This window comes from Megascapheus bottae, chromosome 8 (genome assembly GCF_031878675.1).
Source record: "Megascapheus bottae isolate mThoBot1 chromosome 8, mThoBot2.hap1, whole genome shotgun sequence".
In the NCBI taxonomy this organism is placed as follows: Eukaryota; Metazoa; Chordata; class Mammalia; order Rodentia; family Geomyidae; genus Megascapheus; species Megascapheus bottae.
This window is the reverse complement of record NC_143516.1, coordinates 33,742,968-33,770,685: the sequence shown is the minus strand read 5'-3', so window position 1 is coordinate 33,770,685 and position 27,718 is coordinate 33,742,968. Positions and strand designations below refer to the sequence as shown.

The 27,718-nt window shown below is 41.4% G+C and overlaps 1 protein-coding gene across 2 annotated transcripts in view; it reads left to right on the top strand.

The window, feature by feature from the left end:
- The first annotated feature begins 7,487 nt into the window (after window positions 1-7,487).
- Window positions 7,488-27,718, top strand: part of Dse (dermatan sulfate epimerase) — a 54,180-nt gene continuing 33,949 nt past the window's right edge. The window contains exon 1 of one of the 2 annotated variants that reach the window (XM_090338247.1): window positions 7,488-7,594. In XM_090338247.1, coding sequence (XP_090194373.1) covers window positions 7,591-7,594 — 4 coding nt within the window. In that variant the 5' untranslated portion in view covers window positions 7,488-7,590. Of the gene's footprint in view, window positions 7,595-8,524; window positions 8,757-27,718 lie in introns of those variants that run through there. The other variant, XM_090338248.1, reaches the window with a different exon arrangement.

The following is a 27,718-nucleotide window of genomic DNA, read 5'->3' as shown; positions in this document are numbered from 1 at the left end:
AGGTGCAGGAAAGCACACAAGACCTGCGCTGCTTCAAGACCCGCAAAGGGGGGGGTGGGGGGGGAGGGCTCAATTGAGTCACATACACAGAGATGCCTTAAGAGAGGTATGCAAGGAGTGAATGCCTGGCCAAAGCCCTTTAATTGCTGCTGAGCCAGAATCAGCCCTCAGAGATGGAGGTCAGGCCCCAACAGTGGTAGAGTAAGCACCCAAACACAATGCTTAGGCCCTGAGTTCAAGTCCAAGGACTGGAAAAAAAATTTTTATAAAAGGTTTATTATATAATGGAGTACTTTTTAATATTAAGAATTATTCATAGCTCCTTTATATTTTTGTATGGTTGAATAAACTTTTTGAGATCTACAAACTAATCAGTGTGCTGTCTTTCTTCCTTCCAGAAAAGCTTTCTGAATTCTGAATGTGTGAAGCTCTTAATATATCTCCTAAACATCTGGCTGTGTCCAAATTCTTACTTAGTCTTGTGCTATGGAATGACACCAAAATCTTTAATTTTTATTGAAGAATAAAAAATATACCTAATAAATATAATATTAAAATAGTAAGCCTTGGGGCTGGGAGTTTGGCCTAGTGGCAGAGTGCTTGCCTTGCATTCATGAAGACCTGGGTTTGATTCCTCTGTACCACATACATAGAAAAAGCTGGAAATGCTGCTGTGGCTCAAGTGGTAGAGCTCTATCCTTGAGAAAGCCCGAGAACAACACTCAAGGCCCTGAGTCCAAGCCCCAGGACTGGCAAAATGAATAAATAAAAATAAACTAAAACAGTAAGCTTACATAGACATAAAAACCTATAACTCTATAGGTAATGTTTTATTTCATAAATTAATATGTATTTATGATATACAAACCCTTAGCCTAATTTTGATTATGTTCTACAAACTAAGTGCCAGTGATTGTATATAGAGATTCCCTTCTTGAACACTTGTTTGTTAAACATGTCATTTGAAATATGATGTAAAAATCAATGTAATAAATTATTTAATAAAAATAAAAATCAGAAAAACAATAGTAAGCTTAAAAACTTCTTTTGTAATATATTATATCATCAAATGATTAGTGCAAAGAGACTAATCCAAATATATGGAGTTCTACAATAAAAGAGCTATTCTGTCAACCTCCTGATAAATATCATGTAAATTAGGAATGGTAGTATAGTACAAACATTATATCAAACTTCATGCAAATGTGGACTACAGTGACCCTTAAAAACACTAAACGCCTATGATTGATTCTCAGATTAGATTCATCTCCAGGGCTTTACACTTGCAGATTAATATTATACTAGATACATGTTATATAACAAAATATGCTCTATTGCTACTTTGTAACAGTTGCCACAAGGCTAACAACCAATCCAAAAGTAATTTTTTTTTTTTTTTGTAAATTGTGGGGCTTGAATTCTGGGCCTAGGAGCTGTCTCTGAGCTCTTCAGTTCACAACTATTGCTCTCCCACAAAAAATAATATTTTATAAAATATACATATAACATATGCACAATAAGTACCTGGCCAATATTCACACCGTAATTTTAATCTGCCACCTTGAATAGGAACCCCACTATCCAATATTAGTTTAATAGTAAGAAACTTAGGAATCGGATACATGCAAAAACAGATGGAAATTTATTAAGACTTTTAATGAATGAAGTCCCCGATATAATGAAAAGACACGTAACTCAATGTGTGTCCAAGTTTGTTGAAGATTTCATCTCAAAGATAAGTGATTGGCTGGGTGGTAAATGCAAATATGTAATAAGGTGAGATTATGTTGCCCAAATCTCATAGGGGAAATTATGTTTGTTCTCTCCCTCTCCCTCTCCCTCTCTCTCTCTCTCTCTCTCTCTCTCTCTCTCTCTCTCTCTCTCTCTCTCTCTCTCATTATTTACTGATAACTTTGACAATGCTAAATAAAGGATGTTATCACTTGCACCTTTCAATGGCCATTTGATTTCTCTTATTCATTTTTATTTCATTCATGGGAGGAATGTGCCTTTACAGAATTTTTTTTGGAAAATGCCAAAGTTAATATGAAATGGGAGGACCATAAAAGGAGAAGTTAATTGCAGTTCCTTGGTCAATGCTACAGCATAGAGAAGTGGGAAAAGAAAGCTCTGCTGCAAATAGTATGGTTTGATTTCTCTTCCTACTTCTAGAAGTAGTTAGCAACAGGAACTCTACCAGATTTATTTCCTCTGTTAGATGAAAGGGCTAGAATTATAATTATTCTAAATTTCATTCTTGCTCAGATGGCTTCTAGGTAGCACTAGTTTTCTGACTGTAGTTAGGCTTTTACATTTTGTACTTTTAGCACTTTAAAAAAAATAGGGCCAGGAGTTTGGCCTAGTGGTAGAGTGCTTGCCTAGCATTCTTGAAGATGGGGGTTCGATACCTCAGTACCACAGATAGAGAAAAAAAGCCAGAAGTGGTGCTGTGGCTCAAGTGGTAGAGTTCTAGCCTTGAGAAAGGACAAGGACAGTGGTCAAGCCCTGGGCCCAAGCCCAGGACTGGCAAAAGAAAAATAGTAGTATTTTTATATTTTTCATATGGCCATAATGAATCAGAAATGTGATTCAGAAATCATAAAAATGAAAAAAAGTGTATTCTTTGGAATTAAGATGACAAAAATATAGACAGGTTAGGTCATTGATTTCATATTCATCATTAGCAAACTGTCCATCATTTTCATCTAAAAGAGACTGTAAATGCAAAATAGCCAAGACTTTCTTTGCTTGACACAATCTTCTTAGCAGAACAAAAGCACAAAAAACGTCTGACTAGCCTGATCATTACATACGTTATTGGAACCACAAGTATGTGAACTAAAGCATCACTGCATTGTGAAATCTGCTTCACTACTGCAGCCAGCTCTGAAATTAAAGATCATTTCCCAAATTTCATCTCAAAAAGGATTTTTTTCCTTCTTTTCTTTTCCTTCCTTCCTTCCTTCTTTCCTTTCTTTTTTTTTTATGGGTCATGGGGCTTAAACTCGGCCTGGGCACTGTCCTGGAGCTCCTCAGCTCTTGTCTACCACCCCACCCTTGAGCCAAGCCCCACTTCCTGTTTTCTAGAGGTTAATGAGTGATAAGAGTCTCAGGTCCTTTTGTGTCCTGGCTGGCTTTGAACCATGATCCTCAGATCTCAGCCTACTGAGTAGCTAGGATTACAGGTGTGGGCCACCGAGCCTGCCAAAAAGTATTTTCAAAAGTACATTGCTAGGGGCCAGGAGCTTGGCCTAGTGGTAGAGTGCTGCCTAACATGCACAAAGACCCAGGTTAGAGACCTCAGCACCACAAACATTGAAAAAGCTGGAAATTGTACTGTGGCTCTAATGGTAGAGCTCTACCCTTGAGAAAGCCCAAGGATAGAGCTCAGGCCCTGAGTTCAATCCCCAGGACTGGCAAAAAAAAAAAAAAAAGTACATTGCTAAATAAAACCTTATCTTCCCAGTATTTTATGTAATTATTAAAGCAGAATAAATGTGACAAATAAGCTTATTCTAGTTCAATATTTCATCTCTACTGATTGAATGAAAACAGAAGAATAATCACAATTTAGGTTGAGAATAAAATCAGTAAGTGATAGAGGAATCAGGTCAAGGAGACAGAAATAATAAATTGCTGGTATCACCAAGACATGGGTTCTTGGAATCTGAATACAGCACTTCCTTACTTTTACTTTTGGGAAGAATCAGACGATGGTAAAGAGGACAAAATACTGCTCAAGAATGAAGAGCACTAGGCTGGGAATGCGGCCTAGTGGTAATGTACTTGCCTAGCATGCTATGAAGCCCTTGGTTCCAGTCCTAGGTACCACATAAACAAATAAACTAAATTTAAAAAACCACCGCCAACAAAAAAGTACAGGAAAAGAAGGATAAAGAGCACTGAAGAGTCACTGACTGAAGCCCGTCTCAACCAATATTCTTTTTCTAAAATTCCTGAGCAACGGTTCATTGTAGTTTCCTGTTCATGACAGTCATGTTTAACAGAAATATTAAATACTTAAAACTATTTTTAATCCTCTCTGTGACACTGAGGAAAAGAATATACATCTAATTCCATTCATTTGTTTAACAAATACTGGTAATCATTTTTGTAATTTCAGAGAACATCATCATAATTTTACAGGTATTTGTGACATTCAGTAGTATACTTTGTATAATGAAAACTACTTAGAAATCCATTTCAAAAGTCAATTTGGATGAAGGAAGAAATATTCCTCCACTGAGTCCAACATTTGAACTGGAGTAGTGTTTTAGGTATGAAAAGTTATTTTATGTCATATGGTTTATTGGAAAGAGGCTGGATTTGATATCAACAAACTCAATCATATGTGATATAATATATGTGATATAAGTTTGGGAAAATTCAGTTCCATTTTCTGAGTTTCTGTTTCCTCATTTTTGTTATCTTTTGTTCATTTGTGGCTCTAGCTTAGCAAGACTGCAAGGCAAGGCTGTTGCAGGTACAGGGTTCTTCTTTTATTGAATCTAGATCATTGGTCAGGTGGCACAATGCTGATATTAGGGCGTGTGAGGATGAAATAAAACACATAGGGACCTGCCTAGAATACTTAACTATCTGTCAGAACATTATGAAATCAGCATATTTTATACCTGAAGGATAATTGTATCCCCAAAAAATCTTAAATTGTGGCTCAGGTTGAAAGTGGGACTTAATCATGATTAGGAATGTAGGTATCTGTCTTATTTTGTTTTAATAATGAACGCTGTGGTTGAGTCACTTGAGATGAGTTGGTAAATAAAGTGGAACAGGTCAGGACTGGCAAGTTCTGGCTGAGTGAGGAAGGGTCGAGAGGCCTCTAGTAGATGTGTGACTAGGGTTGAAGGCTCAGAAAGGGGAAGGGATCTCCCAAGGAGAGGAGATTATCACTATAAGGATACTAGCAGGCAATGTGGCTTGAACAAACCTAAGAGGTCTTACTTCTTCAGTGACTGAGGATGAGTAAGCATATAATTATAGGATAAGGCAGATTTACAGATAATTTATTGCTTCTTGGCCTTTTGATTACGATTATGGGTAGAAACTTGGACCAGAAAGGGGATAAATGAGTAGTGAGAACAACCTGTAAGGCAGACATGGGTCTGAGTAAGTTAAACTCAAGAAGATAGAAGTTGTATAACATAACAGCTCTGTGATAATGGACTTAGGCTAGAACCAAGACTACAACTACAGTTAACCAAAAACCCATTTTAAAGGATTGTGTCCAATAAGAACACAGAAGGGATATCTCTGCTTGATAAAAAAAAATGGATGTCATAGCAGAATTCTTAGAGAAATGGATTGGGAAAGGGTGGACAAATACAGAATATTAAATGTTTATATGTGAAAATGGAACTAGAAAAACTGATGGGATGTATGGAGTTGGGTCAGTTGACACTGACCAAGATGTATTATACTCACAAGCTGGCATAGAATTAAAGCCCTTTGTGAAACTCCTGAAGAATAATAAAGAAAAAAAAGAACTTTTTTCTTTTGTTTTCTGCAATAAAAGCCCCCTTGAATTAAAGGAGTAAATTAATTTTGCTAGGATTTATCTAAAGGCAATGAGAAATGAAGAAGTTGCAAAAAAAAAAAAAAAACAACCTAGCTTTCCAAAATTTATGTGCTTCTAACAAGGAGAGTTGAGCTAGTATCAACCCTGAGGGAGATGGATAAAGGGAGGCTAAGTTTACAAAAAAGAAACTTGATTTCTGAAAAGACAGGAAAGCTCACAGATTCTGAGAAAAAATGATAAACCTATTACTAAAGTCATATCCTGGCTCTTTGAAAAGGAAGAAGCAATTTAGCTGAAATTACAAGAATTCTCTAAGTAGGCATTTCCGTTTAAAAAAGAAAAGCAGTTCTCCCCTGTTGTTGTACCACAAGAGCAAATACATCTAAGAGACAAGCATGTAGGCAGTCTGTTTACAGCCACTTCTGGGAAGAATGAGATTCATGCTAGGTCTTCAGGTGCTGTTTGGGAACAAGGGAACGACCAGGTAATACAAATCCCCAACTGATGAGCACCACATTCCAATTCATTATCAGTTGGTGGTGTGGTACCTGCAAAGGCAAACTTAACCTGTAAAGTGGAAGAAGAGTGGGTTTGTAGAACACTTGAAATTGGGAAGCTGAATTATTGCAGTGTCCAACAGGTCAACAAACTGAAATGTCTGCTTCAATATAAGATCCAATAGAATCATATGAGAGTGCAGACACACAAACTGTGGTTAGTATATGATGACAAATGACAAGCAGTCGTGCGGGGGGGGGCGGGGGGGGGAGCTAGAATGTAGTATGAACGTTCCTGAACATCTTCCCAGTCTGCTTTTGGGTGAAACAGGTTTGGAGAAGGACACTGGGGAAGTCCAGTGCATGAATTAAAGATGGAGGAGCTGGCTATAAGGCAGGGAGGGATTCCTGCGGAAGCAGCAGTACCTGCTTCCTACAGACTCCAAATAGCAGACCTTCAGGGCAGACCTTCAAGTCTGTTAAGAGATATTATACTGGGGGAAGGAAGATCTTTGCAAATAGGAGACCTTATTCAGAGGCAAATATTTAGGTTAATCAAGGGTAAATGTGGGGAATAAAGTGGAGCAAATGGCCCTGTGTAATACCAGCTTTGAAGAATTCTCCATGTTGATCGCACATTATGATGATCCGGGAAGAGAAGGAATATTGATGCTAAGGCTTCAATACTAACCCCAAAGATTGTGATTCCTTGGTCTGGTGTGGGGTCTGTTACTCCCTTTGGTGATGTAGGGTGTTAGGATGGAGACTCACTGATTTAGAAGGCCACTTGTTGAGAATTCAGTAAATCAGACAAGATGTTTTCTCTGAAGTCTCTTCCATGTTGTCGGAGATAAATGGAAATAAGTCATACTACATGTAGGCACATTTAGGCAGTTATCCTAATAATACACTTTTGCCAATTCTGGAGTTTGAATTCAAGGCCTGGGCATGGTTCTTGAGCTTTCTCAAGGCTAGCAACCTACCACTTGAGCCACAGCACCACTTGGGGCTTTTTCTGTGAATGTGATAGATAACCAGGGAATCGAACCCAGGGCTTCGTGCATGCTAGACAAGCTCTCTACTACTAGGCCACACTTCCGGCCTTAATACACTCACAGCACAGTGCCTGGTAAATAGTAAAACTCTTAATAAATATTAGTCACTTTGTATCTACTGTTAACTGGTGGTAATACAGATGAGGACGCTGGTGTTCTGAAGTTGACTTTGCTGTCGGAGTCCTATAATAAGGATTTGAGTCATACTAATGTCATTTGGGAAACATCAAGAAGTTTAAACAAATCACTGGTTTACTTGATAAGATTTAGAAAGGTTGACAGTGCCATTTCCTTCTGGCAAGTTTGTGAGGAATCTCTGAAATGCGACATCCACAGTTTCTTTTCCCCAGAAGTGTGGCTGGGTGGAAGGAAGTTGCTCCAGGCGTTGAGAATGTCTTGGGTAGGACAGGCAGAGGAGGTGACCTTTCAGAACTGCAAAGGCACAGGGAGACAGTGCGGGAGGAACGCTGGCCGATGACAGAAACGTCGCCCATTCTCATGAATGGGTAAGGTAAACTGCTGGCCCATGGATTACAGTCTAGGGAGGGGGGGTTCATTGTGGGACCTCTGGGTGATGGCCGTGTGTGTGTGTGTGTGTGTGTGTGTGTGTGTGTGTGTGTGTGTGTGTGTTTAGACACCTCTCACTGGGAACTGGTTGGACCAACTGAGGTTGCTTTTAACATTTTGTGAGAGAGGAAATGTCTAAAACTATGACTACGAAGATGGCACATGATCCTCCCCTCCTCTTTCTCCTCGACACACACACACACACACACACACACACACACACACACACACACACACACACACACACACACACACAGGCATGCACATGAGATTAGATAAATGAGTTTTCCTTTTGTGAGCTGCTCACACAACGCCTTCCTCTAAGCGCTTTATGTCCTGATGATTAAGATCTGTTCCGCCCGCGGAGTGAGTTCAGGGCTGTCCCGGGCAGCCCGTGCGTCCGGCTGGTCCAGCCGAGGCGAGCGCGGCTTCCACCCAGCGAGGGGCGAAGGGCTGGGAGCTGGGGTGGCTGGTCTGGAGATGGCGGAGGGGAGCGGGCTCGGCTCTGGGTCGTGGAATCTTTAAGTTCGCCGTCCTTTCCACTCCCAGAGCTTCACAGAAGCCGTCAGCTCCTCCCCCTTGGGCCTCCAAAAGTTATCTTTCCTCGGGGTGTCCTTCCAAACGGCCTGGCGGGACTGGGGGTGCGGGCAGCCGGGGCCGAGCCGCCTGGAAGGCCGGGGCTGTGCTGGAGCGCGCCGAGTCCCGGGAGAGGAGGAGGGCGGGGCGGGCCCGAGGTCGGGGTTCGGCCGGGGGAGGGGATCCCGGTTTCCCCCTCCCCATCTTCGCCTCCCCAGATTCTGGTGACGTTGCGGTTTCCTCCTCCTCCTCCACCTCCCTCCAGCGGAGCCCGTGCGCCCGCCCTCCGCCCCGTGCGCCCGCCCGCCCGCGACCTCACAGCACCGCCGAGGCTGCCGCGGCGCATCCCGGGGCGCGGCGCCCACCGGCACCCATGGCGCGGCGGGGGCGCTAAGGACTCGGCTCCGAGGGGCCCGGTGGGGGCGCCCGGGCGCCCTGGGGTGACGGGGGAAGAGAAAAGGGGCTGGAGCCGAGGCTGAGGGAAGAGGCGCCGCCGCCGGGGGAACGGAGCCGCGGCGGGGAGCGGTAAGCGGCGGGGCGCGGGAGGCGGCGCGCGGGGGCCCGGCGCGCGGCACTGCTTTCTCCGGGGCGTCTCCGGGCGGGTCGCCGACGGGGCTGGCTGCGCGCCCCAGCCCAGCCGGGAGCCACGTCCCCCTCTCCACCCCAGCCGGAGCCCCGCGCGCCGGAAGGAGCGGAGATCGCTTGTTGGGGCGGCGGGGACCGAGTGGCTCCGCCGCGATTTCCCGGACGGCTCCCGCGGGGCTGCCCGGCTGCCGTCGCGGGGAGTGGGGAGCGGCCGTGGCGCCCAGCCTGGGCTCGCGGCCGCCGGCGAAGGGGGCTGGACGCCGGGCCGCGGGGCCGCGGTGGGGGGGCCCGAGTTCGGTGCCCGCGGGAACCGCACTGCTTTCCCGCCTCTGTGCGGGGCTGGCCGGGGCGCACCCCGACACCCCGTGCGTCGCTTCAAAGGCGCGAACCTCCATTTCCCGGATTCTTGAGGTTAGAGTTGACTTTGGTGAGCTAAAAGGCTTTCCAGAAGTTCTCCCCCGTTCCTCGTGGCATCGCGTCCCCTTCGGTGTGCGCTGGCGGAGGCGTGCGCACACATCCGCCCAGTACCTTTCACACGCTGCCCTTTACTCCTCCCCACATGGCCCTTTCTTTAACTCACCCCCCCCCCCCAACTCACGATCTCTATGGAATGTTATACTGAAGATCGGTATTTTACACGACAGGGAAATGTAGGGATAACCCCAGTACTTGTGTTCCATTTTTGCCTTTTATAAAGGAAATGCTATTGCATTGGGAGAAGAAAAACATAATGCAGAGAAGATCGAGTGTAGAGCCTCCGTCATCCAGGGACCCGTGGGTGCTGGAATTGGCCCCGAAAGGGAGAACGTGAGAAACAGGCCCGGGCTGGCCTGTGCCAGGGGAGAAAGGGAGGTCATGCAGATGAGCAGTCCCCCCCCCTCAGGGAGGCTAGGCTGTGAGTGGCGGTCTCCTCGGGTTTCAATGGAGTCCTGCAAAGTACCTTTTAACAATCAGATTAAATGTGATACTACAGTCCCCTAGTGAAAGGTAATTCTTTAAAGTCCCACTATAGGACATTGCATGGGGGAAGGAGCTGGGATGAGGTTCCATTCTTGACCCTCCTGCACCAAGGTTCTGTCCCTCGGAGATGGGGCTCTGGTGAAAGGCAAGAAAATCCTTGTGAGTTTGCCAGGTGAGGTCAGTCCTATGGCAGCGCCTGTGTGTGTGTGTGTCCTAGTGTCCTCTTTCCTGTTTATGGAATACAAAATAAATAAGCAAAAGCATAGTGCATTTCAATGAGGCCAGTCTTCTGTCTTGTCCACTGCTGCCATCATCTCTGAGTTGAAACTCTTAATTTCACAGATGGTTACCAGGGCCTCATCATAAAAACTCTTTTTAATCTCTGAGAAGGCATCTTAACATCAGTGAAAATGCACCCTCAAGGAAACATTTACTTACACATTTCTCAGTGTTATTTGTGACTAGGTGTATTTTGCTACTTATTTCTACTTAATCTTGGACAACACTATATTGCATGAAAGAAATGAGAGGATTCTGAAACTTGCCACTTCAAAAAGAGACTGGAGAGGAAGTCAAGAAAGTGAAACCTCTCAGTTTTGTGGGTCACTGGTAGCTCAGGCATTTAATCCTAGCTACTCAGGAGGCTGGGATCTGAGGATTGTGGCTCAAAGCCAGCTCAGCAGGAAAACCTATGAGATTCTTATCTGCAGAGAATCATCAGAAAACAGGAAGTGGAGCTGTGACTCAAAGTGGTAGAACTTTGAGCAAAAGAGCTCAGGTACACCTAGGTTAAAGCCCCATAGCCAACCAAAAATTCTTCAATTTCGATTTGGTGGTCATCGTTATTTTCAGAGGAGGCAATGAAATTAGCAGATGACTATCATGTTGCAGTCATATGTATGTTAAATATGAATTAACCCTCGCAATCCTAAATCTCAAATAAGGAGTATATATGTAATATTTACGTGTGTGTTATATATGTATATATATACCTATATGTACATATATATGCATACATATTCCAATAATGGATTTGAACTCAAGGCTTTCTGCTCTCACTCAGCTTTCTTGCTCACGGCTTGTCCTCTGCCATTTCAGTCATGCCATCACTTTGGCTTTTTGCTGGTTAATTGGGGTAGAATCTTAAAGTCTTCCCTACTTGGTCTGGCATAGAACCACAACCTTTCAGGTAATTAGAATAGCTTAGCCTGCTGAGTAGGTTAGAATTACAGGCAAGGGCCAGAAGCTCCTGCCGGATATATATATATACATATATATATGTATATATATATGTATGTATATTTATATTTATATATATTTCTTTTTCATCATCTCAAATATCCCCTACATAAAAAACAAAAGCACTATTGTGTTTGTGACAGGCTTTTGGAAAAAAGCAGGAGCTGTGATAGAGGGAACAAGGGAACTTCATAGCATATGTGTTGCGTTTTCTGTTTCTGAGAGGGGCAGGCTGTTTGCTGATCTGTAAGGCATGTACTGAGGGCTGGCCAGGACCCCAACTGAAAGAGTACCTGAGCAAGGAGGAAAGTTCTCACTACTCTGCAAAATGCCTTAGGGTTTTCTCATGTTAGAATTATCTTTCCCTACACAGTAGTGATCTACAGAATAAAATTCTCTGGGGGACTACCAAATTATCAGTAGATATTTGAACAGCACAACAAAATTTTATAGACCTGGAATCAGTGCCCAAAATAGGAATGAGGCCAGTGTCAGAGTCCAGAGAACTGAGAGGGAAATGATTTCTCCTGAAATTCATATGGTGAACTAGTGACTGAATGAACAATGGAGATTAGAATTTCAGATTCCTAAGGAACTGATGGTTTGTACTATTTGTTGATATCAATCATTAGAAATGAGTATTTTAAAAACATTCTTCTCATTTACTGCTCAGTTCTCATCGTAAATTATCCTATAAAAATTAAACCTTGCATTAAGTGTGTAATATTTTAATTGTTCCTTAAGGATGATCTTTCAATGCATATAGTCTAATCATAGATTCTGATTTCTTCCACCCCCCTCCCCTTTTTGTTGTTGTTGTTGCTGTTGTTGGACTTGAACTTAGGGGCCTAGGTGATATCTCTGAGCTCTTTCATGCAAGGCTAGTGTTCTACCACTTTGAGCCACAGTACCACTTCTGGTTTTCTGGTGGTAAATTGAAGATAAGAGTCTCAGGAACTTTCCCCTTCCTGAAGTGGTTTTAAACTGCGATCCTCAGATAGCAGCCTCTGGATTGGCTAGGATTACAGGGTGAACCACCTGTGTTTGGCACAGATTCTGAGGTATCGAGCTAGAAAAAAAGTAGAAATGGGATGGATTGAGGGCTATTGTTGTTAATAAACTTTTATCTATACATTCATAGGCATATAGACAGCTGATGGAGAGAAGAGGCCCTTAATAAAGATGGTAGCTCTAATAATACTCAGATTTTCAAATTGTCTAATAATTTTTCATTGCTTTCCAAAATATTTTTATACTTTAGCCTAGAGGACATGGAGAGTATCACATAGAAAGTCTTTTTTTTTCCCCCCACTCTTAAAAAACATTGTATTTTATTGTTGGGTTGATGTATAGAGAGGTTACAGTTACATTCATCAGATAGTGGGTACATTACTCCTTGAACCTCTTCTCATGTTTTTCTCCCACTTTCCCTCCACCCACCTCCTCCCATTCATCTTGTTTTTTTCCTCTTCCTTCCCTATTTCATATATGTTGGGAGCCAGAGTGGAATCAAACTGTACTTTGATTTGCATCAGATAATTGCTTGATTGTCTTATTGTTTTTTGGCCTTCTCCTGTTCAATTGATCTGAGATTTACCATATGAATGTAACCCCCAACAGTTCCCTGATTAACCATCTGGATGTAACATCTGGGAGTACCCTGGTCTCGAGAAGGGATATAAGCTTTGCGTTGATAATAAACGGGGCTGCAGTTTTTGCCTGGGCTGCAGACCTCTCGGACCCGATGTGTTTGTCTCTCTTCTATTTTTTCCAGTCCCTGCCCCCTATTTCAGGAATCCCAATTTGCTGCCGGTAGGCCCCGGCACAAATAGACAAGTAATGTATGCATAATATACTGGGTATCAAAGTCAGATTCAATAACAACAAGAGATAAACCATAAGGGAGGAGAAAAAAAGAGAAAAGAAATAACTTCACACAGTATATTAAGAACAACAGTCACAAATATAAACTTCTTGTTTTCCCTATCCTGAGGTTCATTTCACTTAGCCTCATCCTATGTGGCCATATCTACATAGCTTTTGAGCTATTGTGATCCTCTGCTGGGAGAATCCTAGACATGTACAAATTATTACCAATGAGGGAAACCATGGAGTCTCTGTTTCTTTGGGTCTGGCTTCTTTGGGTCTGATTTTTTTCTAGGTCTTACCATTTTCTTATAAATGGGGCCATGTCATTCTTTCTGATGGCAGCATAGAATTCCATTGTGTATAAGTACCACATCTTGATCCAGTCATCTACTGAGGGGCATCTGGGTTGGTTCCATATCTTAGCTGTGGTAAATAGTGCTGCAATGAATGTGGTTGTGCTAGTAGCTTTAGTATGTCTTTGTTTCTGGACATTTGGGTAAATGCCCAGAAGTGGAATTACTGGGTCATAGGGAAGCTCTATAGTCTTTTGGGAATTGCCATACTAACATAGCAAGTCTTTTACTTCCACTTTTTAAATTTATTTATTTTTGAAGGGCGGTGGGTTGAACACAGAGCTTGGCAGTTGCTAGGCAGGTACTTCACTACTTGAGCCACACTTCTAGCCCTTTACTTTTATTTTAGTGGTGTGGAAATGAAAATATAGAAGGCAAGAGATTTATCATTTTATAAGTAATTAATGCCTTATCTTGATGAGATTAACATAAATTACACATTTAATGTGATTTGTCCTTGTGACTCCAAATTCATATAATTAAAAACTTTACATTTCAATTATCCTTTTATCACTACTGCCCATACTGTCATTCCTCTAGAATGTATATGTGCTTTTCCAGATTCTGTAGCTGATTGTTTATAGACAACAACACAATACAGCCCCCCACTCTGCCTCCCACCCCTATTTCCCAAGCTGCCTCCTCTTCTGTTCCTCCCCTCCAGCCCTGTCAGGATTTCACCCAGGGGTGTCTACTAACTTCTGCAAGAGTCTTGACTGATAACTCAGTTCCCTTTAACTAACTTTAGTCTTTCCTGTTAACAGACATCATGCCAGTTGTTTTACCAGTGGTATTGCTAACTTCTGCTATATGCAGGCAAGTTGTGGCCTGTTGCAAGTAGAGGGTGAGGATTCCAGATGCTTTTTCAGAGCCTGGGAAGGTATAAACCAGCTGCAGGAAAAGTGTCCACAGACCCTTGCTAAGAGATGACAGAGAAGAAAGGAAGTCATTCTGATTTGGGAAGAAAAGATAGTTGACGGTTTACTTTTTTTTTTTTTTGTGGGTCATGGGGCTTGAACTCAGCCTGGGCGTTGCCCCTGAGCTCTTCAGCTCAAGGCTACCGCCCTACCCTTGACTCAAGCCCCACTTCTCTTTTCTAGAGGTTAATTGGAGATAACATTCTTTCAGATCTGGCCAGGAGTTTGGCCTAGTGGTAGAGTGCTTGCCTAGCATGCATGAAGACGCAAGCTCGATTCCTAGGTACCACATACATAGAAAAAAGCTGAAAGTGATGCTGAGGCTCAAGTGGTAGAGTGCTAAGCCTTGAGAAAGTCCAAGGACAGTGCTCAGGCCCTGAGCTCAAGCCCAAGCCCGGGACTAGCAAAAAAAGAAAAAAGAAAAGATTCTCAGGTCCTTTTGTGCCCTGGCTGGCTTGGAACCTTGATCCTCAGATCTCAGCCTCCAGAGTAGCTAGGATTGTAGGCATGAGCCACCAGCTGACTGTGTGTTTTTATATGTATTAAGATTATCATTGGTGATTTGATCAAAAAGATGTGGTATTTATACACAATGGAATTCTATGCTGCCGTCAGAAAGAATGACATCACCCCATTTGGAAGGAAATGGAAAGACTTAGAAAAAAATCATATTAAGTGAAGTAAGCCAGACTCAAAGGAATATATGCTCAATGGTTTCCCTCATTTATAATAATTAGTACACATCTAGGATTCTCCTAGCAGAGGATTACAATAATGAAAAAACTTAGTACAGAAGGTCATATAGGATGAGACTAAATGAAAGGCTCTCTAGGATATGGAAACAAGAGCTTTATCTTTTTTTTTAAAGTATTTTTTATTGTAATTAATAAAAGGGTTACATGATATTTGCCAGATAGAAGGTGCATTAATTCACATACATTGATACCCTTTCACATGTCTTGGTACCCATTTCCCTCCCCCCACCCTCCCACCCGTCTTGGTTTTCCCCCCTTCCCTATCAAATTTCAAATAACCAAATACAAATAAATTCAATATATCAGATAACAAAGTGAGATACTATAACAATATGAGATACCCAAGGGACAGCAAAGGAGATGGGATATAACATAGTACATTAAGGACATCATTCGTTATATGGCTTTTGTTTCAATATCCTGGAGGTCCTTTCAATTAGCTTCATACTATATGGCCTTATGTATCAAGATTTTGCTCTATTACAGATCTCTGCTAGTACAGCCCAAGGTTTCTACTGATTATGACAAATGAGGGAAACCATTGAGCCTAAGTTCCTTTGAGTCTGGCTTACTTCACTTAATAGGATTTTTTCTGTCTTTCCATTTCCTAACAAATGGGGCGATGTCGTTCTTTCTGACAGCAGCATAGAATTCCATTGTGTACAAATACCACATCTTGTTGATCCACTCATCAACTGAGGGACATCTAGGTTGGTTCCATATCTTTGCTATGGTGAATAGTGCTGCAATGAACATTGTTGTGCTAGTGGATTTAGTATGCCCTTGTTTCTGGATGGTTGGGTAAATGGCAAGTAGTGGAATTGCTGGGTCATAGGGGAGTTCTATGTTTAGCCTTTTGAGGCATTGCCACACTGCTTTCCATAGTGGTTGAACGAGTTTGCACTCCCACCAACAGTGTAGTAGTGATCCCTCCTGGCCACATCCTCTCCAGCATCTGTTATTATTCGTTTTCCTGATCCTGGCCATTCTAACTGAAGAGCTTTATTTTGTGTGATTGTTGTTCTTAATGTACTGTGTTATTTCTCTTCTTCTTTGTTGCCCTTTGGTTAATCTTGTATCGTTATGTTTGTTTATTTGTTTATTTGAAATAGGAAAGGGAAGGGGGGGCGGAAACAAGATGATTGGGATGGGTATCAATGTGTGAGAAGTAATGCATCTACTATCTGGCGAATGTATTACCTCAACAATAAAAAAAAAAAAGATTATCACTGGATTCCCTTATGTTTCTCTTGGAAGAGTCTATAAATGGGATCGTGGTGGGTGTGGTTATCAAAAGTTTTCAATGGTTCGTGAAAGTGCTGAATTTTCCTGTGCAGTAATATGTATAAACTGTGGGCATTGCTGATAGTTGGTATTCTGTTTTGTAATATATATTTGGGAGTTGTTCCAGTCTTTAGGTAGCTGTAGTCTCATCACAAAAATATAACGTGCAGTAAGCATATGTCACAGTTGTGTTTGTCTACTATATAGACAAACTAGAGAGATTGGCCATGGATTTTTATATATCTGCATGCTAAGACAAAATTTCTCTGGATATTATTTGTAGAATTAAAAGTGCCTTCCTAGTCTACCATTAATGTGAAATATAGTAAGATATTTATATTAATTTCCCAGTGTATGTTGTGTGTGTGTATATATGTTTAAATTAGCTTCTCTACTCTTAGAAATTGAGTATGTCCCCAGCTTGTTAAAAAGGCTGTCATTTTATTCTTTCCAGTTGAAATATTCATTGCATACACACATGCCATACGGTTGTAAAATTGTGTTGACTATGATGACATTTGCATTTTTTAATATCTGCAACAAACAGTAAGCATTTAATGTATGCATAAGTTACACTGAAAAAAGACTGAGTCAGAACTTCCTAACTCTTAAAAGGAATTTGTAAAGGAAATGGGTTCATTAGGCTTTGGACCTATAATGTTTTTATTGATGAAATATACAGGCAGTATAATAGCTGTACTGTTGCATGGCTATGCCAAGGAAAATGAAGGCATGTGTTGGGGATTCCTGAAGTAGGAGTGTTGTTTGTGGAACTTTTGAGGTGCGATGCAGTAATCTGCACATTATGTTCTTAAACCAGTGTAGATTACTCATTTGAGGAGTAATTAATAAGCAATTGACTTATTTGTAGAACACTCTTAGATTAGATTGCAGTATAGAAAAAATACTGAATTTCTCTTTCCCTTTCTTTCTAATCCCTTATTGATCAACAGCTTTCACGGAGGCTCTGTAGGCCATTTTCATGTATAGTTGTATCTCAGTTATTCACCCATTCCCTTCTCCTCCTAAGTAGTCTCTTACTTAGACGCATGTTCTAAGTGTGTGTGTGTGTACATATATGCTTGTTTATGTCCATAAATATGTCTTCTGACATTATATTTATGTCCATAAATATGTCTTCTGGTCTAACTGTCAGAAATGGACAAAAACAGACAGTATAGTCCTTTGTTTTTTCATTTTAGCTTTCTTGTTCAAAATAATGTTTTCCACTTCCATTTTGTTTTCCTGCAAATGACTTCATTTCATTCTTATTTATGGCTACATAATATTCGAGACAAAACAGAGAGGGGGGGAGGAAGGGAGGGAGAGAGAGGTCTTTTCTATTCATTCATCTGTTCTTGGCCACCTCAGATCGTTGTACAACCTAGCTATTGTGACCAGTGCTGCAGTAAACATGTGTATGCAGGTATCTTTTTTTTTTTTGGTGTATTGATTGACAGTACTTCCAGTATATGCCCAGTAGTTTTTTGGTTTAGTATTTTTTTAACCTCCATATTGATTTCCATAGTGGCTGTGCTATTTTGCATTCCCACCAACAAAATAACAGTGTATGAGGATTTCTTTTCCACTACCATTTGTTGTTGGCTTCTTTATGAGGATTCCTTTTCTACTACCATTTGTTGTTTGTCTTCCTGGTAGCTGCCATTCTGACTAGGGTGAGATGGAAGGTTACTGAGGTTTTGGTTTGTATTTCCTTTATGGTGAAGGATATTGAACATTTTGTCATGTATCTATTAGCCATTTATATTTGTTCTAGAAAGTGTTGTTCAATTCTAAAGCTACTTATGTCCAGAAAGTTGGGTCATTGAAAAGAAATTGGGGAACTACATGACAAAACTACCAAATAGTTTAAAAATATCCCATGCTAAAGTCCAGTCAGCACAAATCCCCCAAGTAGAGAGGAAGTGACACCAAGATGCTTGATTGCAGGAGAGTGGCTAAGCTAGATAGTGCAGACTGTAAACTTACACTCTCACAGCAGTGCAGTTTTCATTGTCCTAGTATATCCCGCAGATTGACTGTAAATGATGGACATTTAGAAATTTACCAGTTCTGGGACAAACAAGTTCATGATATCATCCCATGAAGAATCAACAGAGAGGGCGACAGGCTTTCCAACCCATGGCTACTCAGGCAGGGGCCAGCCAGAATCTGGAGCCACCTGCAGTGTGTATACTTCTCTCCAAAGGAGTGATGGGCTGGACGACATGAAAGAGTATGCTCAAAGAGAATGCTGAACAGCTGTTTTCTTGCTTCACTGAAGGAACAGGAAAATCAACATGAAGTAAGCATTAAGAAGGCTTTATGCTAAATACAGGAGAGGTTCTTTTGCTTTGTTTTTATTTTTTAAATAAATGATTTGCCCTCTAGGATGGATTTCTGAAGGAGACTTTGAGTTCCTCTCTGTCTAGCAGGGTTTAAATGAGGTTTTCTGGAGTTCTGACTTCTTTGACTCCTGTTCATCAAAATTAGAAAATCTTGGCAATGAAGAATGATTTGATTATAGGCTGTAGAAGATACTGTTTTACTGTTTTATGTAAAAGCTGCCTTTACAGTCTCTATGTAGAATTTTTAGTAAAGCAAAGTTTTTTAATTGCCAGATTTGGTAAATGTTGATCATATAAATTTCGTTCAACCTTCATTCAAGCAAATGTTTCAAATTGCTCTGCTCTACAATTAGTGTGTTGCCTTTCCCCATTGAAGCTATTTTTCTTCAGAATTAAAGATATCTAGTAGCTGAGTGTGGTGGCTCATGCCTGTAATCCTAGCTACTCAGGAGGCTGAGATCTAAGGACCGAGGTTTAAAGTCAGCCCAGGCACTAAAGTCTATGAGACTTATCTCCAATTAACTGCCAGAAAACTGGAAGTGGTGCTGTGGTTCAAGACATAGGGCAGTAGCCTTGAGCTGAAGAGCTCAGGGACAGCACCCAGGCCCAGAGTTCAAGCCCTACAACCGACCAAAAAAAAATTAGTTGACAAAGATTAATTAGATATGTTTATATGCAGTGTGGTGACTGCCACAATAAAATTAATTAGCAGATTCACCATACTGTACCTTAGATTCCCCATCTATGTTTCGCTTATTCTAGAAATTTATTTTTAGCCTTTTTTTTCAGAGCTGAAGACCAAACTGAGGGCCATGTACTTGGCAGGCAAGTGTTCTTCCATTGGACTGAATCCTCAACTCCTAGAAGTTTATTTTAAAGTCTGTGGTGTTCCATTGGATCTATATATACTTACCTGTACACACATTCAATCAATACCTAGGTACACACATGTATGTGTGTATATAAACATGTGTATATACGCAAATGCATATATGATACATATTTATAGTTTTTTTTTGCCAATCCTCCTGCTTGAACTCAGGGCCTGACCACTGTCTTTGAGCTTTCTCAAGGCTAGAGCTCTGCCACTTGAGCCACAGCACCACTTTCAGCTTTTTTTTTTCTGTATGTGATACCATGGAATCAAACCTGGGTCTTAGTGTATGATAGGCAAGCACTCTATCACTAGGCCAAACTCCAGGTCTATAATCTTTTTTTTTTTTTCCCTGCTTTGTTTCCATGGTAGACCCAAATCTGAAGTGGAGGGAGGGAAGAAATCTCAGAGGCCAGATGCACGTGCGCAGCTTTGACCAGTTATGTGGGTAACAGGAAGTGGCCCTGGAAACTCCTCCTAGCTTCTTGTAGCTAGGTGTATGGTTCAAAGGAATAATGGTATTTTAGAAACAATGTGAACTTTGTTTTATTTTGTTTAAGAAAATAGAATTTTGAAGAGAGTCATCCTGTGGTATCAGGCCAGTGGTTCTGTTATTTTTCTCAACATGAAAATCAGACATTATGGTAGTTAATATGTGAGCTTTTTCTTTTCTTCTTTTTTTCCCTCTCAGTTGTGCTCTACCACTTTGAGTCACAGTTTCCACTTCCAGCTTTTTGGTGGCTAATTGGATATGAGTCTCATGAACTTTGTTGCCTGGGTTGTCTTTGAACCACAGCCCTTAGATCTCAGCCTCCTGAGCAGCAAGGATTACAGGTGTGAACCACCAGCCTATAGTTTTAAAGCAGTTTTGAAATGCTTTCCACAATTGCTTTTCTCAGGAAAACTGTGATTCAGGAATCTGAATCACAGAAAACTTACAAAGTTATGTTAGAGTATCTTCCGTTGACCTGTTTAGTTTTGAGGTAACTTCTTGTTCCCTTCCTCTGCTGTTTACCCAAACTCTTCCATAAGTTAGAGCCTGCTGGTTAAAGGAGAACTCAGGAATAGCAAGCAAACTAAGAACTGATCTGTTGCTTTCATGCAATAGTTCGATTTATTCTATCTTAAACACTGGTATAAAACTTTGAGATCACCTTTTTATTCTTTCTGCAAAGAAACTCATATTCTTGAGGTAGCTTGTTATGCTAAGATATTTGCTCACTAATAGTTTAGGATTTCATGTGACTGCCATGAAATTATTCTTCTTAAGAGGTAACAAATATAGTTGGTTGTATGCTCTAGAAACTTTACCTTCTACCCAAAAAAGGTCAGTCGAGCTTACAGAGTCATAGATGGTGCTTTACAGATCATTCTTTGTGTTCTAACATTTTCTTTTTTTCTACTTTTGGTCCCCTTGAAGCCATTGGCTGTTTAGTGACTGCAAGTTGCCCAAAAGATAAATCTTTGTTACTTGGGAATGAACCCTTTGATGTATAACTTTTCCCAGTGCACTTCTGAAGGTGGAGAGTCAGATGAAAGGACGTTACACTTGAGCGATAGGAATACTGAAAGGACTTAGTCATTCAGCAAGTATTTGCCAGGTACTTTTGTATTTAAGGAGATGACTGGATGTCAGGAACACTAGAGTCATGAAGCATAAATATGATGTGGTTCTGAGTCCTGAGGAGCTGTAAAATCTTGTTGGAGGATAATTGAGTATGAAACAGTAAGAACCCAGGGTTGCATGGAGAAACATGCATGCAGTAGGATTACAGGAAGCAAGAGACCTGAGGTTACCAGAAAATACTCAACTAGGAAGGAAGAAAGAATTGAGCCTCAAAGGACTTTCTACAAAGAAAAATTAAAATGAAAGTAGACAGGACAGACAGCTAAAGCAAGGAGGAGATGACAGAAAAGCAGTGGCTGCCTGCCTGATCTAGGAGAACTTCTTATGAAAACAGTGAGACTTGACTTCACTGTGTTTTATGGAATCTTCTTTCTTTTTCCTCCCTTCATATAATCTTCCATTGGTTTACACATATTTTTGAGGGCTTATATGCTTCTAAGAAAGGCAAAAATAACACAATATGCTTCAAGTTCGGAACACATGTGTAGACATGGTTATAAGCTGGTTACATTTCTCCCTGACCCAGTTTAAGCCCCAGATCAGACAGTACTGTAGTGTTCTTCCTTCTTCATTCCATCTGGAAGTGCCGACTCTTTTGTATATTCAGTTTGTAATTTATCATTTTCGTGCAAACTGACTTCCTTTTGTTTTCATGGTTTTTGTAACTATTCTACTTCTTTCATCATCTTTTAAGGTAGAGCCTATCTTAATAGCACCATCCCTGAATTCTCAAAAATATGGAATAATGCACTGGAGACAACTCATCATTTATACATTGATTTGTCAGGGTAAGCTCTGTTAAAGAAAGGTTGTATCCTTTGCATGAGAAATGGGTCTGTTTGTTGGCAAGTAGAAGATGGGATCCCATGGAAGAGAGTAACATTAGGGATAGCAGACAAAGATGGAGACTGTGTTTAAGCATGGTTGTACAGATACATCGGAGGCAGAGTTTGTAGATAGAAAGATATGTGGTATAAGATTATAAAGATATGCCTTTGCTGGATGCAGAAGCACAAGGATGGAAGATTATTGTTCATTTTGCTGAGGGAAAGGCTTAGTAGGGAAGTGATTGGACGGTAACTTACTCAGAGACTAATGCCATGGGAAAAGTTAGGTGTTTTACAAGTAATATTGGTGAGGGTGCTGGGTTTATAGATTGTCTTCTTTACTTTCTATGTGAACCTGGGTTACTTACTAATTGTGCAATCCCTCAGTTTGAAAATGGGATATGTGAGGAGAGCGATCTGTGTGAAATACATAGGCCCTTGGTGTATACCACTAATTCAGAGGAAACTTTGTTGAATAAAAACTGCACACTCTCAGAATACACACTGGGTTTTAATGCTACTTATATAATTCAGGACTGAAAGAGCTGTTGTTTCTATCAATCAATCTGCATGATGTCTGTGGGAATGTTCAAAAAAGCGTGTAATAAATCTGAGAATGACATTTTAGTTAGCCACTGTATGTTTTTATTAGTATCTGCTGTAGTTACAATAAGAGCCACAGTACATAGTTTAGATATGAGAAAATTGGGAAAGTGGTTGAAGGAGTGAGATTGCTTTGAATACATTGTATACATATATGGAGATGTCACAATGAAATCCTCACCTGTATAATCAACACATAGTAATTTTGTTTTGTTTGTTTGCCAGTCCTGGGCTTGAGCTCAGGGCCTGAGCACTGTCCTTGGACTTTCTGGAGTCTAGAGCTGTACCACTTGAGCCTCAACACCACTTCGGCTTTTTTCTATGTATGCCGGCTTTTTTCTATGTATGTGGTACCGAGGAATTGAACCCCGATCTTTGTGCATGCTAGGCAAGCACTCTACCACTAGGCCAAACTCCCCGCCCAACAAATAGTAATTTTTAAAAGTAATACAGGGAAGGAATGAGAAAATTGTAGAGCTGGGACTCTTAATTTGATAGGACTACCGTAAGGGAATACCACAAATTGGGTTGCTTAAATGTCAGAAATGTATTGTCTCACAGTGCTGGAGGCTAAGTGCAGAGTGAAGGTACTGGCAGGCTGATTCCTCTTGAGAAAATAAGGGAAAACATGTTCTGCACCAAGTTGGTGATTGTGTGTGTGTGTGTGGGGTGTATTTTAGTATCCTTGGCTTCATTCCATCTGTCTTCATTTTCCCATGGGATTCTATGTATATGTGTATCTGTCTTCAGATTTCCTTTTCTTCTTCTTCCTCCTCCTCCTCCTCCTCCTCCTCCTCCTCCTCCTCTTCTTTCTCCTCCTCTTCCTCCTCCTCCTCCTCTTCCTCTTATCCTTCTATGATCTCATGCCATCCAGTAGCATCTGTGATCTCTTTATTTCCGTATAAGGCCACAGATGAGGGGCTTGGATTTTGACATATGAATTGATGTGTGAATGTGTGGGGGAGGGAGAATTCAAACTTTAACAGATTTCAGTTCAGATCTTTTATATCCTATGGCCATGGTGAACCAAAAGGGTTAGGAAAAAGAGATACTGAAGGTTTGCTGAATATTGACTAGTGAGCAGGTCCTGGTTTTTGTTCGTCTTGTTTGCCTAGACCATTCCCTAGATAACCACAGGGATGGGCATGCCAGGGAGGGCTTTGCAATAAGACATATACTCCCTATCTCTTGAAGGACTGTCACCTTGCTTGCTTGTTTCCACTCTGACCTCTTTGCATTTGGGTTGGAGGAAAGGATATGAAGTTAAAGTTGAAGGTATCATGTATGCTTGTACTGGATACTTCCATTCTTCTTTTAACATTTTGATAACATATCACTGACCTTATGTATAGGTAAAAAAGGAAGTGTTGTGGGGTTGGGAGGAGGGGATTCCACATCCCTCCAGAGTCCACCACACAGAGACAGTCTCATATAAAAAGGTGAATTTAGGGCCGGGAGTTTGGCCTAGTGGTAGAGTGCTTGCCTAGCATGCAGGAAGACCCCGGTTCAATTACTCGGTACCACATACATAGAAAAAAGCCAGAAGTGGTGCTGAGGCTCAAGTGGTAGAGCTCTTGTCTTGAGAAAGTCCAAGGACATGCTCAGGCCCTGAGCTCAAGCCCAGGACTGGCAAACAAACAAACAAACAAAAAAGGTGAAGGTGAATTTATTGCCAGGGACACAGTGCAGACTCGGGAGCTGACACTGTGACTCCGAGCGGCTCTCACGCTGGGTTTTTAAGGGCAAAACCCATGCGGTGGAACCTGGCCGCACACAAGTGGCCAATGGGATAGTCACATACACAGAGGGACCATAGCCAGCTCCGGCCACATGCAGGTAGCCAATAGGGTTACAGCCCAGTGTTTGAATTTACCTATCACCTTAGTTGGAGTTGGTGCAGGAGTTGGGCAGGTCTCCACACAAAGCAGGCCCCCCTCCACCCAAGCGGATATCCCTCCTCATGGGGGGTGGGGAGAAGGTTGCCCCTCCCTAGAAGGCCGAAGGTGGCTGGGCTGCTTTACCACTGTTGACCTTCCACAATGGGGCAGGGAACTCTTAGGCATTCAGGATGGTGCCAGTCCCTGCTCCCCTTAACAGAAGTACCGAATGCTTCTGGAAAGAGGTAAAAATGTTGAAATATCAATGGTAAGGAATGCATGGAGGAATCAGTTGGAGATAAATAAGCGAATAGGTGTGTTGCTGTGTAGCTCAGACAGCTTAGGGTAGGGATTCAGGCAAGTGAGCAAATGTGATTGAGGTTTTTTTTTTTTTTTTTTTTTTTTTTTTTTGCCAGTCCTGGGCTTGGGCTCAGGGCCTGAACACTGTCCTTGGACTTTCTCAAGGCTAACACTCTACCACTTGAGCCTCAGCACCACTTCCGGCTTTTTGCTATGTATGTGGTACCGAGGAATTGAACCTGGGTCTTCGTGCATGCTAGGCAAGCACTCTACCACTAGGCCAAACTCCTGGCCCTTGATTGAGGTTCTTTAAGCCACCAAGGAAGTTGGGAGAATGAAAAAGAGTACCTAAATTTCAAGCAATGAATGAAGCACAAGGCCGTTGCTGGAGTCAATGAGAGAAAACAGATCCTTCAAGATTGAAGCGGCTGGTTCCTTCTTGCTTTCTGATTATGAGAATCTGAGCTTTGTCCCCCTTGAGAGAGCACATCAGAGGATAAAGAGTCGTGGAAAGAGTCGGTTACTTCAGAAAGTTTCATTTGAAAGGATGTTAAGTGATATCTTCTGTTTCATTCCCAGCTCACTGAATATAAGAATTACAAAACTGGTGGTCAGGCAGTTCCCATATCTATTTGAGTTAAGACATGAGGAAAAAAAATGTTTTCAAAACTTAGCACAGCTTTCTCCAGCATGGACAAATATATTCCTTGAGTTTGACCCAAATCAGTAACTAAGGAGAAAAGATCTAATAGGTAGGGTGAATATGAAAGTTTGGGTAGGTAAATGACACCGGAGAAAAAATTATGAGATGCCAAGAAACAGACTCACACTATCTGAGTCAGATGCCATAGGAAGTGAAGAACAGACAATTGATTCATCAAGACCAGGCTGCAGACACTGAGGTCAGCATTCCTGACCTGTGCATGCACACAGACATAAACATTGCGTATCTGGCAGTGGTTCAGGAGTTGAGTTGAAATACTTCTCTCTCTCTCTCTCTCTCTCTCTCTCTCTCTCTCTCTCTCTCTCTCTCTCTCTCTCTCTCTCTCTCTCTCTCTCTCTCTCTCTGTAAAGAAGAACCCTTTAAGCACCTTTAATATGCTAGCCATGGGATGAGCACCTTTGCTTATATTATTCACCTTTCCTGTGGTCTTGTGACCTTAGCATCTCGCATCTCTTGAAATTTTGCGACTATGGAACACAGTTAGAGTATTTCTATAAGATCATGTTCTTTTTTGTTTTTGTTTTTAATGTTGTTTTTGTCATGTGGATACATGATCTAAAACTTCAGAGCTTCTTGTTCTTTTACATAGCATATGCAATCTCCAACAGTCAAATGAAGGTTTTTTTCCCTCAAAACAGCTTTATTAACTAGTTTTAAAAGGTACAGCTATAAATATCCACCATATTACATTTTCATACACTATAATAATACTGGTACAGCTACAGAAGACATGATAAAAATGTCTTTCTTCAGGGCATTAAAAAAAGTACGAACAGTACTTTTTTGAACATGTGCAAAAGTGACACTAATAAAGCCTGTACAGCAAAAACCATTATGTACTAATAATTATCCTTGGACAAAGGTTAAAAGTTGGAACATGATGCAGATTGCTTTAAATTTCAAAGCAGAACCATGTAAGTAAATGAAAAGTAAAGCAAGGGTTTACTGGTCTTGAGGAAGGGCATTGCGATGTATAACCCCATGTGGGATGGCTGAATGATTCAAGGCAGAATTAAAAATAAAAAAGATCCTGAGAAGACTCCTGGAAACCATGTGTGTGTGGATTATCAGGAACCAAAAAGACCTTCAGGACACGGCTGTGATCACAGTGTATCTGGCATATTATTGGTGGCCTTGGAGAGACTTTGGGAGTGATGCCCTGCCCAGTCTCCTGGCATGGATCTAGTGAGAGCCTAATGCCTTTGGGAAGGGTGAGAGGAGACTGGGCACAGACTGCCACACTCAGTAGACTCTTGTAATGACCCTGAATGGTCCTAAGGGTTCCAGTGTTGAGTGCATTTCACCTCCAAATGGCTTGTCTCAGTCCACACAAAAAAATATTTATTACTGCTTTTTATATATTTATGCAGCTGTGTAATTATCTCTATTTAAAGCTTTACATCTTTTCACATTCACTAAATTTACCCATTCAATAAATATTTTGTAAGTGTTTCCTACGTGCTGGCACTGGCTTCCTTGCTGTTTCTGTACACATGAGGTGTTCCTGGTTCTTGGAGATTTTGTTGTTGTTGGCCATGGGGCTTGAACTCTGGGCCTGGGTGCTGTCCCTGTGATCTTTGGCGTAAGGCTAGTGCTCTATCACTTGCACCACAGCACCACTTCTGATTTTCTGGTGGTTAATTGAAGATAAGAGTCTCATAGACATTCGTGCCCAGGCTGGCTTTGAACCGAGACCCTCAGATCTCAGCCTACTGAGTAGCTAGAATTACAAGTGTGAGCCACCACATCTGGCTCTTGGAGATTTCTAAACAGAGTGGTAGTATTTAATCTGAATTCTGATGGACAAAGGTGACATTGATTATCTGTTGAAGTCATCTGATTCAAGGAGATCAATTTGAATACAGCGATACTGGTTCAGGGGCTGTTGTAGGCACCACGGAGTGTGTGTGTCTTAAGCCATCATAGTTATGGGAAGAGTAGATGGATCTAGAGGAACAACCAAAAGAATTTGCCGATGGTTTCGAGAGTAATAGAAAGGTAGGCTAGAGGAGGGAGAGGGAGCCAGTTCCTGAATTCCTGACAGGCTTGGTGGCCAGCAACTGAGATGGGAAGTACGGGAAAATAGGCTGAGTCTCTGGATTAATGATATGTGTGTATCACTGTTCCACAAACCAATTCTGTGGTATTCTGAGTTTCATTATGATTCATGGGAGTGCATGTAGAAAGTGTCCTAGGAACTAAACTTCTGAGTGTAATGCCAATAACTTACTTTCCCTTAAGCCTTTTGCTTAGTGTCTATGTATTTCAAATTTTGTTAGTTCCTAAAACCTAAAAAATCATAAATGTTTAAGTCCAGAGCTGGAGGTTTGCCTTAAGTGGCAAGT